At 37.6% G+C, this 17,880-nt stretch overlaps 1 protein-coding gene, 1 long non-coding RNA gene and 1 other non-coding gene across 3 annotated transcripts; 2 read left to right on the top strand and 1 right to left on the bottom strand.

Annotated features, from left to right (window-relative positions):
- Positions 1 to 1,322: 1,322 nt before the first annotated feature.
- Positions 1,323 to 1,477, top strand: LOC139189082 (U1 spliceosomal RNA). The gene has a single exon (XR_011572585.1). It is a non-coding gene; the product is annotated as a U1 spliceosomal RNA (small nuclear RNA).
- A 4,986-nt stretch (positions 1,478 to 6,463) lies between these two features.
- LOC139188352 (uncharacterized) lies at positions 6,464 to 7,573 on the bottom strand. The gene is made up of 2 exons (XR_011571734.1): positions 7,228 to 7,573; positions 6,464 to 7,047 (listed from the first exon to the last, which is right to left on the bottom strand). It is a non-coding gene; the product is annotated as an uncharacterized lncRNA (long non-coding RNA).
- Positions 7,574 to 8,164: 591 nt separating this feature from the next.
- Positions 8,165 to 8,608, top strand: LOC139188628 (uncharacterized). Its single transcript, XM_070806257.1, has one exon. The coding sequence runs from the start codon at positions 8,165 to 8,167 to the stop codon at positions 8,606 to 8,608; it is 444 nt and encodes a 147-aa protein (XP_070662358.1).
- The last annotated feature ends 9,272 nt before the right edge of the window (positions 8,609 to 17,880 follow it).

Raw genomic sequence — 17,880 nt, 5'->3', positions numbered from 1 at the left:
TTTTTTCTGGTTATATAGGAAAACAGTTGTATTAGAGATTTTAAGTTTTAGTAAATTTCTTCATTAAAAAAAAGAGTAATTATGAGCTCTGAGTTGTCCTTTTAAGGGCTCAACATGTATAAATTCACGTTGTCATACAAGAACTTAACATATTTTTACCATTATAGCAAATGACCATTTTCGTTAAGTAACTATGAGCTAACTTCGTTTTTATTGCAAATACGACCATGTCAACTCATGACCAAAAGATGGTTGTATCGAGTAAAATACATTTGTTTGATTATTATTATTGGGCCGAGAACTATAACTTCTTCATTCTCAGCTTAAACTCTTATTTAAACACCGAACACATAGATAATAATAAATAAATAAATAATTTGCGTGTAGTGATACAAAGCGAGAACTATGCACCGACTCCAAGTTATTAGTATGAAGCCATCATTTTTAAAAGACAAGGTCCAACAAACCCATGTAATTGTTCACTAGTTTTTAAAACCTTATTTATAATTATTCACAAGTTCAATGGCATCTTGAAATTCGTCCTTATTTCATAAACTTGGACATTAATACACTACGGCTAAAGTAAAAAACTCACCAAGCGTGATAGTTTGAACAATTGACAGAAAAAAATGCAATAATTTGATGGCAAATACAAATATTATCTTTTCCTCTCAAATAAAATTTTAAAACTTACACCAAAGGCCAAAAAAAGAAAGGCGCAACCCCAATTTAATGATACAATCATCAAATTTGTAATAACGAAAGAATTATGGGAGTCTTCGCTTCAATAGGACAAAGAAAATTCCAAAAAGAAATAAATATATGTTGCACAACAAGCTACAAGAATAAAGAATAAAGAAAAGCAACATGCCTACACAAAAAGGGATGAAACATAAAAGAGACGTTGCAATCTCAGTGACGTCAAAACATAATACACAAAGCCCGACCCACGCCACGATAGAAAGTCTTTAAATTGCAACCTCCACATTTGCATGCTGTAACTTGAACAATATTACCAATTGGTTTGAGGCCAACCTCAAGCAGTAAATTAGCAATCACACACGATATCAATGCAATCACACGCGCACTCAGCATGAATGAAGTTAAAGTTGTTCATCTGCAATTAGGCTGCATCCACTTTTGCATTCATTTCACTGTGTAGGATGAATGTACAATTTAAATCAGAGAGACATGAGACTTCCTTTTGTAGGCAAAAAGGGGGATTATCATTAATTGAATGAATCCCAAATCAGCGGGGGTGAGAAAGGGTGGAGGGAAAGGAGTAATCGTATAAGTAAAAGGTCGAAAGCACGACAGAACATATACTTACCGGGACGGGGTCAATGGTTAATCAAGAAGGCACAAATATGGCCTGGTTGATGACCTTTGTTACACTTAGGAGGGGTGCCTGCCTATGGTCTCCCCAAGCGGGAGAGAGCCAACGTCATTTTTTGTGCTAGTTTGCGCCTGCGTTTTCATATCTGAGTTGAATGCTCCAAAATCTTAGTGAAGATTGCTAGCTTATGGCCTATATATTTTGCAGCTAACCTCAAGTGTGTTAATCCGGGTCCAAGAAACTTGGATTCAAACCTCATTACTTTTTGCTACAGCTTGCTGTCTCATTTTCGAAATGGACATGTGGGCTTGTCATAGATTGTATTGTTTAATATGCTCTAATTTATAGTCATATCTTAATTCTTCTACTAGGGAAACTCTCAAATTAGGGTGAGATGAAAAATACCAAGGGGTCTCATGAGGTTCTCTACTGATGGATGACTTTCACAACAGCATTACCATGGTGGCGTCTCGTTCGTGTCAATGGTACAATGTTTTCCTATATTGAATTATTTTGGCATGGAAGTTACTCTCGTACAGATGACGTGATTAGCCACCTCCACACAAGTTTTTCTAGCTTACTTTCAGGCCAAGTTATGGGCTTTCTTATGACCTCTCAATAGCCTCAGAAAGACAGATTCCAAATCTTTGGCAATCTCTAATAGTGAAGGACTATATTCTTAGCCCTCCATGATTTTGTGGTGTGAAATTGTCTTCACATAAAAAAATTGTATTTGGGCTGGGAGTTCCCTGCTTGATTCCTCATCCAATGGCCACGAGTTGTGGGCATTTCTGTAATTGGAGCTTATAAGAGGTGTTTCATCGGTCTCGCTCAGAGTTGTCACATCCCGACCCGGGTTCCACCACATCCCAAGCTCGCCTCCGTCGTAGCACAATATTTTCTGTTTTGGGCCCCGACCACACCCTTACGGTTTTGTTTCTGGGAACTCACACGAGAACTTCCCAGTAGGTCACCCATCTTGGGATTGCTCTCACGCGAACTCACTTAACTTCGGAGTTCCAATGGAACCCGAAACCAGTGAGCTCTCAAAAGGCTTCGTCCTAGGTAGAGATGAGAGTATACATATAAGGTTTACAAGATCCATTCCCCTGGGCGATGTGGGATGTTACAATCCACCCCCCTTAGGGACTCGTAGTCCTCGTCGGCACACCTCCGGCCAGGGATTGGCTTTGATACCAAATTGTCACATCCTGACCCGAGCTCCACCACATCACGGGCTCACCTCCGTTGTAGCACGATATTGTCCGCTTTGGGTCCCGACCACGCCCTCACCCGGGCTCGCCTCCGTCGTAGCACGATATTGTCCGCTTTGGGCCCCAACCACGCCCTCAAGGTTTTATTTCTGGGAACTCACATGAGAACTTCCCAATGGGTCACCCATTATGGGATTGCTCTCGCGCGAACTCGCTTAACTTCGGAGTTCTGATGGAACCCAAAGCCAGTGAGCTCCCAAAAAGCCTCGTGCTAGGTAGAGATGGGAATATACATATAAGGCTTACAAGATCCACTCCCCTGAGCGATGTGGGATGTTACAAGAGTGGGTTAAGGGCAGTTTGCAGAGTAACAGAGGGTGGTACAGAGAAAAGAGTGTCGATGGCTTTAATAAAAGGAAAACTAGGAAAAGAGCTTGAAAACTTTTAGTTTTAACGATAAGGACAAAATAAAGGGTAAAGTGAATAATACCAGGATTGACTTTTAGTGTAAAAATATGGTTTTTCGTTAAAATGAACAGTACCGGGAGCTTTTAATTAAAGTTCACTTTAATAAAAGGTATGAACTGATGATGATGTGCCCTTAATTTGTCTTTCTTCATGTGTGTGAACGCTATGAATTTTTGTTCGCCGAAGGTGCTTGAGTTGCATAATTTCATTTCCACTTTCTTTCCCTAATCTTTGATGATTTTCATGGTGATTCTGTATACACTCCATAGCACCATAGATCTTTTGGGAACTATGTGCAAGTCAAGTCAACTAGGACAGTTGCTGAACCAAAACTGATAGTCTTTGCAGGCAACTGCTCTCTCATCTCTTGTTTGCTTCCCAATTCCTGACTCTATCTCTATTTGCCTACTGCCTAGTGATAGGATTTTACCACCTGCAAAAATAGAGATAAAAACGCTTAAAATACTTGCAAGAGTACAAGGTAATCGTAGTATAATCGGCTCTAACAAGGTCGTTTACCATAAAGATTGAATGAATAATTTATATTAAACCAAATCTTAATTAATTATTTAAAACGAAGTTTGAGAAAATGTTGATTTTGTGATTTAAAATAATAAAAACAGGCAAAATAAAATAAACTAAAAGAAAACATTTTTTGAAAATTAAATTGTAAAATCACTAGGGTCCTGCCATCACCTTAATAATCTTATGTAGTTTTTCCAATTATTTACACATGCATATTTGAAGGTTAGGTTTTCCTAATATATGCCTACTTGGACCCCCAACATAGAGCTTATATCAAACATGCAACTCGTATGTGGTATTCAGATCAAATCTAAACATGCATGACTCGTTAAGCTTTGTGAAACCTTTTGAAAAACCATACAACCCTTAAGACGTGGTATTCATCCTAAGTGAACTTGTACATATTAACCATAAGAAGCCTTCGTCAATTTCAGGGACTGACCTTTGACCAAAATTGTGACGACCCGTCCCTAATTTTCCTATGTAATTTCTCCCCGAGTATGTGTATTGACTATTATGCCCTTATTGGCAAGTGACGTGGACGTATTCATATCGCTTTTATTTTAGTTCTCGCCATCGCATTTAAATTGTACACGTTGTTACAAGTGTACGTAAATTTTTATCAGTGTGAAAACACTATTCTGGATAGATTTTCGATACCCTTTTCTGTACAAAATCTAATCTCTATCCCTAGCCTTCTATTTAGCCCATCCCGTGCACTCCACCAATCCCATCCATTCCCTCATTTCTGTCCACCAATCAGAAAAGAGAAAAATGGACTCTCTCTATCTCTCTCTCTCTCTCTCTCTTCCTTTTTTCTCTCTCTCTCCCGTATACTCTCTTTCTCTTCAAACCCCTCAAACGAGCTTCAAAACTCACAAATCGAACCCAAAAACTACCCCATTGTGCTCATCTCAGTCCCACGATCACAACCATGTTCTTGAAACCCAGAATGGACGAGTTTTCAACGTCGAACTAGTGAGGTCCGAACTCAGTGATCTGAGTTCATCGGATTTCAGGCCGAGTTAAGGAGTTTTGAAGGTAGAGGAAACCTTCCCATAACTCCCCAAGGCCTCTAGGACATTTTTTAAGAAGCTTGGACATCGAAACAACCGAGTTTCGAGGAGTTCATTTTTGGCCGAAACTTTCGAGGTGTTTTCTAGCGACCTCCGTCCACTTTTGGACTCTAAACAAGTATAACACGATTCTACACTTCACTAGCTTCAAATCCATATAAAGTACGTCAAAAATGGTTGAGAAATGAAAGAGAATAGTGAGTTTGAAAATTTTCTAGAAAACTGGTGAAAAATCAAGTTACAGATGGCGGCGACGGCGAGGACAACAGAAGAAGAAGATGGAATATTCCTAACAGCATCAGGTAACGCCGTTAACTTTTGTTAGCATTTAATGGAATATTCCTGATGGCGTCAGGCTAGCTGACGGCACTGGCCTGCGCGTGGGGGCGCGTCTGGCCGTGCCATTGTCGGTGCGTGGGGCACGTGAGCTGTCCAAAAATTATTTTAAAATTTTGGGGATGTTCATGACGTCGAGTAGGTCACGATGGTATATTTAAACCCTATGTTTGAGTAAACTATAGGGGTTTTATTAGGTTTACGTATATATGTTTTAATTAATTTGAAATTAGTTATTTCACATATAGGGGACATGTATCCCGATAACGCTCGAGGCCAAGCTAGGCTCGGGGGCTACGACCCAACGACGTATTTGTGAGTGGGCAGTTTATTTTTATATCTATACGTATTTATAGTTTCCAGAATTGCATAAATACATCACTTTACGTATATATTGCCAAATAATTGATAACTGCTATATAATTGTGATAAATGCTGGCTATATGGTTGGGATATTACTGTCATGACATTCATATATATTTGTACATGCTCATCTTGCTGCACTGGTTTTAGTACTCGCCCCAGGGCCAGGGCCAGTCCTTCACATGTATGTTCACATCGCACCATTCGCTCGCCTTGGATTTAAGTTAGGTGTCAGTCATGTCGGGTAGATTGCATTAGGCAATCCGACTTGTATGTGACCGTGCTTCTACACCAGCCTTCACGTGATCGTAGTACTAGAGCATATTGATTACACCCAGTCCTGTTCATGTCAGAAATTATTTGTTCGAACTCGTGTGTCAGCTTAGATGGATGAGCACTTAGCTATACTTGATTATCACATGATTATATTATTGTGGCATTTGATACATCATGACTTGACATATTTCTGGTTATAATATTATTACAATGTTGTTGATTTAGTGTTTACATACCTACGTAGTATGTTTTAAGGAAACTATACTTGTTTTACGGTAAGGGGTTAGTAAATTCGAAAATAAAGGATTTCGTTTAAGCATTGTTTTGCTGACCCACTCAACTTTGATTTTCGCCCCTCCAGGACCTAGATAGATGTACTCTTTGTGGCACTCGAGGAATCTCGGCAGTTCTGACATTCTCTTCTGTTTAGACGTACGAACTTATCACTGTTGTGTAATAAGTGTACTTTAGTTACTTTGACTACTCTTCTATAGTCTCACTGTCTATTACGCTCTGAATAATTGTAGTGGGTTCAATCCCATGATTGCGCACTCTTTCACTGTTTAGTATAATTAGTTCTAATTAGTTTTAAATTTATTCACTTTTTCACATCACTTACCATTATGGTTACGTCACCTCACGGTGATGGCCAGCATGCTTCGACCTTCCCAGGTCAGGGTGTATAAAAAATTGTATTAAATTGATTTTCTAAATATCCTAATGGTGATCAAGCATCAAGACAAATGGATAGCTTAAACACGGTGATTAATAATTCAAACATGCATGCATAATATCATAAGTAAATGAAAAAAAAAACAACATATTCTTGCTAAGGCTCGTGGCCTCGCCCTAGCAAAGCAAATTAGTTACGAATAATCATAAAATAAAATATTATTAAAAACAATGATAGAAAACACATTGAAAGAAGAATACAAATCCTCAAAGCCGAGCTCCAAATTAATTTGTTCTTCTCCAAAAAAACCCTAATGGCTAAAAAGCCTTATTTATACTACACAATTAAAATCCTTAATAGAAAATATCTTCTAAAAACTAGGAAATATAATAGAATAAGATAAGTAGGAAATACATTCATATCCTAACTCTAGGAAATCTGCCCAGCCACAAAGAATCCCACGTTTCTAGATTTTCGTGGCTCCAAAACAGGCCCAAAACGGCTTAAATTTAAGCTTGAGATGTCCCGAACATAATTGTAGAAAGCCTCGAACCCAAAAGACATCATCTTGGATGCCAAAAAGCCCAAATAAGTCCAAAACGTCACTTTGACGGTACTGTGCGCTGCTCCTTTATTTCATCGCCATAGATAAACCGCTTGATAAAAAAATCTGAAACTCTGATACGAACAAGTTGAGAGACTCACGAATATCCTCCAATTAGAATCACTCCAAAATTCATCCATTTGACCATTTTTTTTCTCAAGAGGAAATCAAATGTCCTATATTGGAAATATAATTCAAAGTATCAAAAATTTTCACCAAAATAATTACTTAAATATGGTCAAATATATAATATAAAATCAACTCATTACAGAGAGAAAGAGAGAAAGAGAGAGAGAAAAATGACTCATCAGTAAATGTATGATGTGTTTATCAGTTTCAGAGGTGAGGACACTCACCTTGGTATTACTAGCCATCTTCATGCTGCCTTTTCCTTCTTCTGAAATCCATAGGACATTGCCATCACAACCAGAACTACTCCGTTCAGTTCTTGCAGCTGATTTAGTTGGGTAATAAATCATTACATTATGCACCAGTAATTAATTTTCTTTGAGGTTTACTTTGCTGGATAATCTAGAAATGTTGTTGCTAGACATTTGGCATATCTTTTGAATCTATCGAGCTCGGCTGTCTTTGAATCTATCATTGAGAAAGTATTTCATGTTTTCACTAACAAATGCATGCAATATCATGCCAAAACATATCCTTAATATATCAATACTAATTGGCAGAAACATTCTCTGTTGGAAGTCAAACAGTCTCCAGCAACATAAACAAGAAGCTAACGGCTAGTTTTGGGTAAATAGACTAACGGCTAGTTTTCTCAAGTTAAGGTCCAAGAGACAAATGAAGGGCTGAGATTGAAACTGTGTTGTAAGGCTTAGATTAGAGTAGTACAATGTTAGGTTGTGTTATTTGTCTTATTCCTCAATTGAGATAAGAATGTTGACTGTAAAACCCTACTACTCTGATGATATGTATATGAATGAATGATGCTGCAATGATATGCAGCCATCACTCTTACATTCTCATTCCCTCTTGCTCTAAATACCTCACTGAAATACTCACTGAAATTCCTTACAAAACTCTCAGAATACAAAACATTAACATTGCCTCAGAGCTTTAGATTGACTAAAAACCGTTGGGCATTGTGAAGCTATTCTTTCTGGGGAAATTTCGAATATTTGAAACTCCAGAAAGTGATTCAAGAACCAAGAGATGTATGGATCAAGTAGCAGTGGTAGTGAGCTTAGAACTCCCATTTTTAATGGAGAGAACTATGATTTCTAGAGGATAAGAAGGACCACCATTTTCAAGTTTCAAGACCTCTGAAAAATGGTTCAAGAAGGATATGAAGTCCCAGATTCAAATGATGAGTTAGAGGATGATGAAGAACTCACTGCAATTCGGAAAGCGTCTTTGAGAGAGAATGTGATGAAAGATGCTAAGGCGCTAGGGATAATACAAGGAGCAGTTTCAGATGCTGTTTTTCCCAGGATATCAAATGAAGAGACATCCAAAGCTGCTTGGGAAGTCCTTCAGAGAGAATACAAAGGTGACAAAAAGGTAACCAAAGCAACGCTTCAACCTTTAAGACGTGATTTTGAATATACACGCATGAAAAAAGATGAACCCCTTAAAGATTACTTTACTAGATTGTTTGATGTTGTGAATCAAATGAAAACTCTTGGTGAAGAACTACCTAGGGAAAGACTTGTGCAGAAATTGTTAAACAGTTTGACAAGACCTTGTGACTCTATAGTAAATATTATAGAGTAAACTAAGGACACTGACACGATGCACAAGAAGTTATAGCCTCAGTGAAAGCTTTTGAGCAAAGGCCAGAAAGACATGCTGATGTAGCCGCATAGAGGGCTTTTCAGTCACTTAGTGTCAATCCTAGAGAAGGCAGTTCAACTGGACAATACAACAGTTTCAAGCAACAAAAGAAACCATGGAAAGGAAAATCTAAGAAATGGGAAGGAAGGCCAAGTGTGTCTACCAGAAACAATGATGCTGGTGGGACAAAACCACTGTGTACAATTTGTGATAAGGCCCATTTTGGTGTTTGTTGGTTCAAAGGGAACCCAAATGCAGTAAATGTAATAAGTTTAGTCACTTGTCCAAAGATTGTGGTTCTAAAGGAAACCAACTAGTGAAATATGCACAAAAAACTAAAGATGAGACAAATGTGTTCTATGCTTGCAATGTCACAACTATTGAGAAAAACAAAGATATATGGTATATTGATAGTGGGTGCAATAATCATGTGACTGCACATGAGTCCTTACTTATCAATATTGACAGAGAATTCACTGGAAAGGTTAAGATGTACAATGGTCAATTTGTGGGTGCCACTGGTAGAGGCACCTTGGTGATTGAAACAAAGTAAGGAAGGAGATACATCAAAGAAGTTATGTTGGTACCTGGACTTGATGAAAACTTATTGAGTGTGGGTCAAATGATCATACATGGCTATTTCTTACTCTTTGGAGATTCAATGGTTGAAATCTTTGATGACGGGAGTTTGCAGAACATGGTTACAAGAGTATAGATGACAGAACAGGAGTTTCCCATTGTTACTTAACTATAATCAGGCTATGTCATTGAAAGTACTTGGTTGTGGCATAGGAGATATAGTCGCTTGAAATGGAGATGGTTCAAAGACTACCAAAACTGCAAGGAGAAAATGAAATCTATGAAGGGTGTGTTCTAGGCAAGCACCACAGAGAAAGTTTTGAAGCAGGAAAGTCTTAGAGGGCTACACAACCATTGGAAATCATCCACACAGATGTATGTGGTCCAATGCAAACTGCAATTGTGGCAATAAATACTTCCTAACTTCATAGATGACTATTCTAGAATGTGTTGGGTGTACTTCATGAGACAAAAATTTGAGGTATTTAGTATATTCAAGAAGTTCAAAATGATGGTTGAATTGCAATATGGTTACAAGATTAAGAAAATAAGAAGTGATAGGGGAGGTGAATATACCTCAATTGAATTTAACTGTTTTTGTGAAAGCATGGGATTGGAAAGACAGTTGATAGTGGCATATACCCCTCAACAAAATAAGGTTACTGAGAGGAAGAACATAACCATAATTGAAATGGCAAAGTACATGCTTCATGAGAAAGGGGTTCCTTATTTTTTACTTTATAAAATAATAAAAGATAACTTTATTTTTAATTTCGGATAATAATAAAGAAGTGATTAAAAGTATTTGAAAATATTGAAATGTAATGTAAAGTGGAAGAGCATAGTTAGGTATTTATAGGAAAAAAATTATAATTTTTTATATTTTTAATTAGTTATTATAATTTTTTATAATTTCTATAATTTTTTAATAATTTAAATTGTGGTTAACATGACATAGGCAGGGTTCTGGGTTAGGTGATTATTGTCTGACTTCTCTATCACGCTAGCCTTGGGTTGTTTTGAAGAGGAGAAAAGTGGATTGGGTTGCTTATCCTCAAGTCAATAAGAAGGAAAAAAATATATTTGGTTGCCAATCTTTAAGACAATAAGCAACAACACCTCTACCATGTTAGATGCTTGTTGCTACGCAAACGAAGAGATATTAAACTAATACATCTTTGCTGCTTTATTCATGTGACTTGGTCTACTCATGGGGACCTGGATTGTCTACCCTCCCATTTCGGTGCCCTCCCCGTGCCCTTCTATTTTGTGTAGTCACGGTTAAGCCACGTCAACATTTTATATTATTTTTTTATAAAAATAATAAAACAAAAAGAAATAATAATATAAAATGTTGATGTGGCTTAATCGTGACCACACAAACAGAAGGGCACGAAGAGGGCACCGAAATGGGAGGGCAGACAATCCAAGTCCTACTCATGGTGCCGTTTGTTTACTCCATTGACGGCCAGCTAGGATAGCCTTTCTTTATGTCTTAATTATTGATAGTGATATCATCAAGGTAGGCTTTGATATAAAAGTTTCTTCTTCTGTGATATTTGTGTGTTGGATATTGTAGAAAATTAATATAAGTTGTATATTCTTGATAACCGATTGGTTAAGATTACGAGGGGGTATATACGGAGAGGACAGCTCAGCGCATGGGATAAGAATTGTTTGCCCTCTATTTCCGGTGTCATCTCCGTGCCCTCCTGTTTGTGTGGTCACGGTTAAGTCACGTCAATATTTTATATTACTATTTATTTTTGTCTTATTATATATATAAAAAAATAATATAAAATGTTGACGTGGCTTAACCATGATCACACAGAACAAAATGGCACCGGAAATGGAACGCAAACAATCCTTATCCCAGTGCATGAGGGGGTGCAAGACAGCTGTCGAAACAATAAAGAAAGAAAAACCTGTGCACCACTACAAGACTACTCTGGTTGCCAGACAACATGATAACATCACTTACAAGATAACAATAACAATATAAAAATGATTAAGGCGGGAAACATAATGACAAGACAGTAGCTTGGCTTTACGTTCAATAGATATCTCTTTCTTTGGACTAATATATTTTTACTGTTCTTTTAATTCACTTATTTATTTTCTGTGCTTGTAATTATTGTATGCTTTTAGCCAATTATTTTTGGGTTTGATTTTAGCTGGTTAAGCATTTAGCTACTTTAATGTTTACTTGATTGAAAGATATGCTATATGAAAATTTGTATCTTTTTAATTTTCATTTATACATTAAGGGCATGTTTACTTACGTAAGGGTAATTGGTATCAAGAAACGGAATTGAATTCCGATTACAGAATACTCTGGTATTTACCAAATTTAAAGGAATCAAAATTTAATGGGTCCCACACAAATTTTGGAATCCAATTCCGAAATGTGGAGGAATTGGACTTCTAACAATTGGATGGTATTTGGATTCTAGATGATTGAGGAGATGCGGAATCCATTTTTCATACCCATTGTGCCCTCGCATAAAATTTGGATTCCAGAGAGAAACCCAAGCTCTCGTCCTTAGAGTTATCCCTATTCTTCTCCCTAACCACCGTCGCACATCCCTTGCCTTTCCCAGGACACAGACCCAGCCACCATAATCTTCCACAACAATTATACCACAAAAGTAGATCAAACCACAGACCAAGAAGAACCTTGCTGCAATTTTAGTAAGTAATCAAGGCTGGGATATGGAGGGAGGGATCATGAAAGGTTCTTCGCAAAGGTGGGGTGGATCTACAGCAGAGAAAAAGGAGGAAATTTTAGAATGGGTGGGCGGCAGTAGGTTGGCAGCAGAGAAAGATGGGATAAATTTTAGAAAGGGGGAGGGTCGGGAGAAAGATGGGGAAGAGAGGGGGAGAGAGAGAGAGGGTCACAAAAAAAAAAGAACAATGAAGAATGTTTATACCATATTTAGGGCCTCGTATTTAGATCTCGTACAAATACTCAGGGGACTTAAATGTAATCATGGGATAAAGGAAGGGGCAAATATGTAATAAGTGAGGAGTCCTTATTCTATAAAAGGACCCCTCACCCTCACAATTAGGGGAGGCCTCACTCTCAATCTCAGAGGCCATTTCTGGAGCCTTCTCACCCCTTTCAACGCTCTCACTTCTAGAGCTCTCTCTCCCCCTCACTTCTCAGAGAAATATAATACAATCAGTGTGGACGTAGCCCAAACCTTGGGGTGAACCACGATAACTCTTGTGTCATTTACATTTCATGCAGATTCACGGTTGGATTTACGTTGTACCAAGACCATCCGGTTTTGTGCATCAACAAAGAATAAAGAAGTTTTACTAAAAAATAAAAAAGAAATTTGTTCTCTCAACTAAAAATAAAAATAAAAGAAGGGTTTTGGCCTTTTTCATAAAAAAAATGAAAGATTAAAAGTTTTATTAAAAATAATTAGCATATAAAATAGATTAGTTCAACTAGGGGTATTTTAGTAATCATATTAATTTTCATTCCGATTTATAAGAATTAGTAAACAGTTTATATAGATCAATGTTTTTCTTACTCCGATTCTAGACAGTTTTAGTGAACAACTCTAACAGGAATTGATTCTGGCTCCACCTCATTCTAATTCCTCTTTAATCCAATTCCTCCTCAATATAATTCCTCTCAATTTGATTACGGATTAGTAAACGCGCCCTAAAGATAATGAAGGAATAAAAGAGGTTGGGAGGAAGATGATTGTGCAACTGAAAGGAGGAATGAAGAAGGAAGCAGTAAAATTCACTTGGGTCCTTGATGCACTTCCAAAGGACGGATTGAGAAGTATAAGTCATGTGTTTTTTGCTCAAATATGAAAAATAATTTGCATCTTTTTTACAGTATATTTTTTTATGTGATTTTGTTATAGAATTAGTGGGTGAATGCCCACTCAAAAGAATGCCCAAAGACTTAGTAATAGTGAGTAATAGTGTTTGATACTTTCAAAAGTATCATCATTGTATTTTGATGGTTGTAGTTACGGGAGTCGCTCTATAAATAGAGCACTCCATCTGTTATCAAATACACTGCAAAAGAAAGCAAGAGAAATAACATCAGTATCCCTCCCTCTCTTTATCTATCATCCTCTTTATGTTATAGCTACTAAAGTTATAGTGTGATATTTTGCACTTGCTTCGCTCATGTCCTTAAAAAGGTTATCTCTCTAACTTTTGCCTATTTATAACACGTTATCAGTACGACTCTCTAACCTTAAATAGTTCCCATCTCCCTTCACCGAAAGAAAGAAAGAAAAAAAGCTTCCTTTAAGGTTTTTCTTGTTTTTCTTCTTCCTCTGCTTCATCTGCATGATGCACCCTCGCGATGAATTGCTAGCACCATGCCTGCTTCTCGTTCTAAATTTAACAGTTACTTATATCTTTGATTTCTTGTTTGGTGCAGTTCCTGATTTTTAACCCAGTGTTTGTTTATGTAAATTTTACTGTAATCAAAAGATGGTGCGGTACAATCGCCCATCTTGAACTGGAAATTTAATTTTCACTGCGATCAAAGATGGTGCGGTACAATCGCCCATCTTGAGCTGCAGATTTAATTTTACTGCAATTTTAGATGGTGCGATATAATCGCCTACCCTAACCTGCATATTTAAATTGTTCTGCATATTTAAATTTTCTTGCTGTTTAAGTGGTGCGGAATAATCGCTCATCCTATGCTTGTTTCGATGAGAATGGTGCGGTACAATCACCCTTCTCATTAATCATGAAAATCTCAAGCTTGAAGTTTCGAGTGCTTATCATTTTTGGCCCAAAGATCAAAATGAAAAAATTGTAAGAACCAGAAGTTCTAACACTATATTCATCTAGGAATACATATTATTGCAAGTTCTTACACATCTCATTTTCTTTCAAAAAAGAAAATGGCGAACTTGGCAAAGCTTGATTTTGCTGCCCTGAACATTACTGGGAAGAATTACCTTACCTGGGTACTGGATACCAAGATCCATCTAGAAGCAGGGAATCTTGGAGATACCATTAGGGAAGAAAACAACTCATCCTTTCAAGATCGGGCGAAGGCCATGATCTTTATTCGTCACCATCTTGATGAGGGACAAAAGAGCGAGTACTTAACGGTTGAAGAACTGTTAGCTCTCTCTAATGCATTGAGAAACAGATACAATCACTAGACAACGATGATTCTTCCAAGGGCTCGCTATGAGTGGACTCACCGAAGGATCCAAGATTTCAAGTCAGTAGCTGAGTACAATTCTACGTTGTTCAGAATTACCTCTCAGATGAAGCTTTGTGGGGATACCATTACTGAGGAAGATATGCTGGAAAAGACTTTTAGCACATTTCATGCCTTTAACGTGCTCCTGTAGCAGCAGTATAGAGCGCGAGGCTTCACTGAATACAACCAGCTGATATCTGTGCTCATGGTAGCTGAACAAAACAATGAGCTCCTGATGAAAATTCATCAGTCCTGACCTACTGGATCTGCATCATTCCTAGAAGTGAATGTTGCTTCCCTCGAAGTGAACGCCACATCCTCTGGTGGCGATAATCATAAACGAGGAAGAATCATGGTGGTCAGTCTCACAACTAGATTCCAAGGCAAAATTCAGGCCCGAGCTTTAAAAATGGAAATCGCCACAAAGGCAAAGCTCGTATGAACAATGCTCCTAGAAACTTTGATAGAGCATGCCATAGGTGTGGTGGCGATAGGCAATGGGCGCGTACCTGTCGTACCCCAAAACATCTGGTGGATCTATATCAAGCCTCCATCGAGGAGAAGGGTGTCGAGATTAATTTCCTCGACCAGGCTAGACCAATGGATATACCTGATCTAGTGTGCGACTTATCATGACAGTTAAACACAACCCACCTAGATGTCTTGGACTTCATTGTGGAAAGGGGGAATGAAGTGTATCGGTTTGACTGAATCATTTATGTACTTTTATTATTCTGAACTTGTAGTTTAAAACTAGCATTTCAATTCAATAAAAGTGACATTTAAATTTCCTGTTATAAGTTGTTTTTAATCGTGATCCCCTTTACTTAGAAAGCATGGATAAAAACTATGGTTATTCTCAGAACATGAGAAATGGCGGAGATATTTATCTTGCAGACAGCGTAACCACACATACAATACTTCGTGATCGAAAGTATTTCTTAAGCTTGATGCTTACAAGAATAAGGGTAACAACAATATCAGGCCAATCATATGTAATTGAAGGCTCAGGGAAAACCTAGATTATGTTACCAAATGGAACAATATTGTCCATACAAAATGTGTTGTATGCTACTCGATCAACTCCAAATTTGTTGAGTTTCAAAGACATACGTTTAAATGGATACCACATTGAAACGAAAAGTGCAAAAAATGTGGAGTATTTATGCATTACCTCCAATGATACCTAGAAGCGTATATTGGAGAAGTTTGGTGGTTTGTCGAATGGATTGTATTATACATACATAAGGACAATTGAATCACATACTGTCATGAACCAGAAGTTCATTGATTCAAAAGTTTACATGCTTTGGCATAACCGTTTGGGTCATCCAGGATCCACCATGATGCGTAGGATTATTACCAACTCTAATGGACATCCATTATTGAGCAGAGACATTGCCATCTCAAATGATAACTCTTGCAAGGCTTGTTCTCAAGGGAAGTTGGTAATTAGACCATCACAACTAAAGGTTGATGCGGAATCCCCATCATTTTTGCAAAGAATTCAAAGGGATATTTGTGGACCTATTCAACCATCTTGTGGACCATTTCGATATTTTATGGTTTTCATTGATGCATCTACCAGATGGTCACATGTTTGTCTCTTGTCTACTAGAAATGTAGCTTTTGCGAGACTACTTGCTCAGATAATTAAGTTATGATCACAGTTCCCAGATTACCCCATTAAGTCAATCTGACTGGATAATGCTGGTGAATTTACGTCTCAAATATTTGATGATTACTGCATGACACTGGGCATTGATGTTGAACAACATGTTCCTCATGTCCATACTCAAAATGGTTTAGCAGAAGCATTGATCAAGCAGCTTCAGTTAATAGCTCGCACTCTGCTCATGAAAACAAAATTGCCAGTTTCTGCATGGGGATATGCCATCTTACATGCTGCATCATTGGTTCGATTGAGACTTATAGCCAACCACCAATACTCCTCAGTACAACTCGTGTTTGGGCATTAGCTAAACATTTCACATTTACGAGTTTTTGGTTGTGCTGTTTATGTGCCTATTACACTACCGCAACGTACTAAAATGGGACCTCAGCGTAGACTGAGAATTTATGTGGGTTTTGATTCACCATCTATCATTAGATATTTGGAACCCCTGACATGTGATATGTTTACAGCTCGTTTTGCTGATTGTCACTTTGATGTGACAGTCTTCCCGTTGTTAAGGGGAGAAAATACCGTTCTAGAAGAATGGCAGAAGCTGACTTAGGTTGTACCCATCTTGTCTCATTTTGATCCACGTAACACTCAATGCGAAAATGAAGTGAAAAAGATCTTTCATCTTCAAAGTATTACCAATCAAATGCCAGATGCATTTAATGATGTTATGAAAGTGAAAAAAAATCGCATATACCAGCTGCAAATGCACCAGCAAGAATTGATGTCCCTGTTGGACAAAATAAAGTTGCAGCGAATGATTCATCTGGTGCACGCTTGAAGTGTGGTAGACCCCCAGGTTCAAAAGATTTAGCCCCTCGAAAGAGAAAGACAAGAGCACATCTGAATCCAAATGAAATCATTCAGGAAGAGAAAATGAATGAAAAATCCGCAATTCATGATTCTGTACTTCCAGAAAAAGAAAATGTCCTTGATGAGACATATGTCCCTGAAGAGACAGCAGTACATAAAAGCAAAGAAATATCCATAAATTATGCATGTACAATTGAATTATGGGATTGGAATGAAATAATCATCAATGATATGTTCGCATTCGCAGTAGCCACTAAAATCATATTAAGTGATGATATTGGGTCTCGCTTTGTTGATGAATGTAAATAGAGACAAGATTGGCCTAAGTGGAAAGATGCAATCCAGGCAGAATTAAATTCTTTGGAAAGGCGAAATGTTTTTGGACCGGTAGTCCAAACTCCGCCTGATGTAAATCCCGTGGGTTATGGATATTCACAAGAAAACGCAATGAGAAAAACGAGATTGCAAGATACAAAGCACGACTAGTTGCACAAGGATTTTCACAAAGACCTGTAATTGATTATGAGGAGACATATTCTCCTATAATGGACACAATTACGTTCCGTTACTTAATAAGTTTAGTGGTTTCAGAAAAGCTTGACATGCGACTTATGGATGTCATCACTGCGTATCTATATGGAGAATTAGATACTAACATATACATGAAGGTCCCAGAATGACTTAAGTTGCCTGAAACAAATAATAAACCACGAGGTATGCTCTCGATCAAATTAAGGCGATCACTGTATGGACTGAAACAATCTGGACAAATGTGGTATAATCGTCTCAGTGAATATTTGATCAACGAAGGATATATCAACAATGTTATTTGCCCTTGTGTGTTCATTAAGAAATCCAATTCTGGATTTGCTATAATGGCAGTATATGTTAATGATATGAACCTAGTTGGAACTCCTGAAGAGCTCAATAAAA

Source organism: Malus domestica, chromosome 10, assembly GCF_042453785.1.
Source record: "Malus domestica chromosome 10, GDT2T_hap1".
Lineage (NCBI taxonomy): Eukaryota > Viridiplantae > Streptophyta > Magnoliopsida > Rosales > Rosaceae > Malus > Malus domestica.
The sequence above is the reverse complement of the archived record's forward strand: the minus strand, read 5'-3'. Positions and strand labels throughout refer to the sequence as shown.

What these genes read in the sequence shown, in the direction of transcription:
- LOC139188628 (XM_070806257.1), top strand. Translation starts at nt 8,165, where the DNA reads ATGGTTCAAGAAGGATATGAAGTCCCAGATTCAAATGATGAGTTAGAG.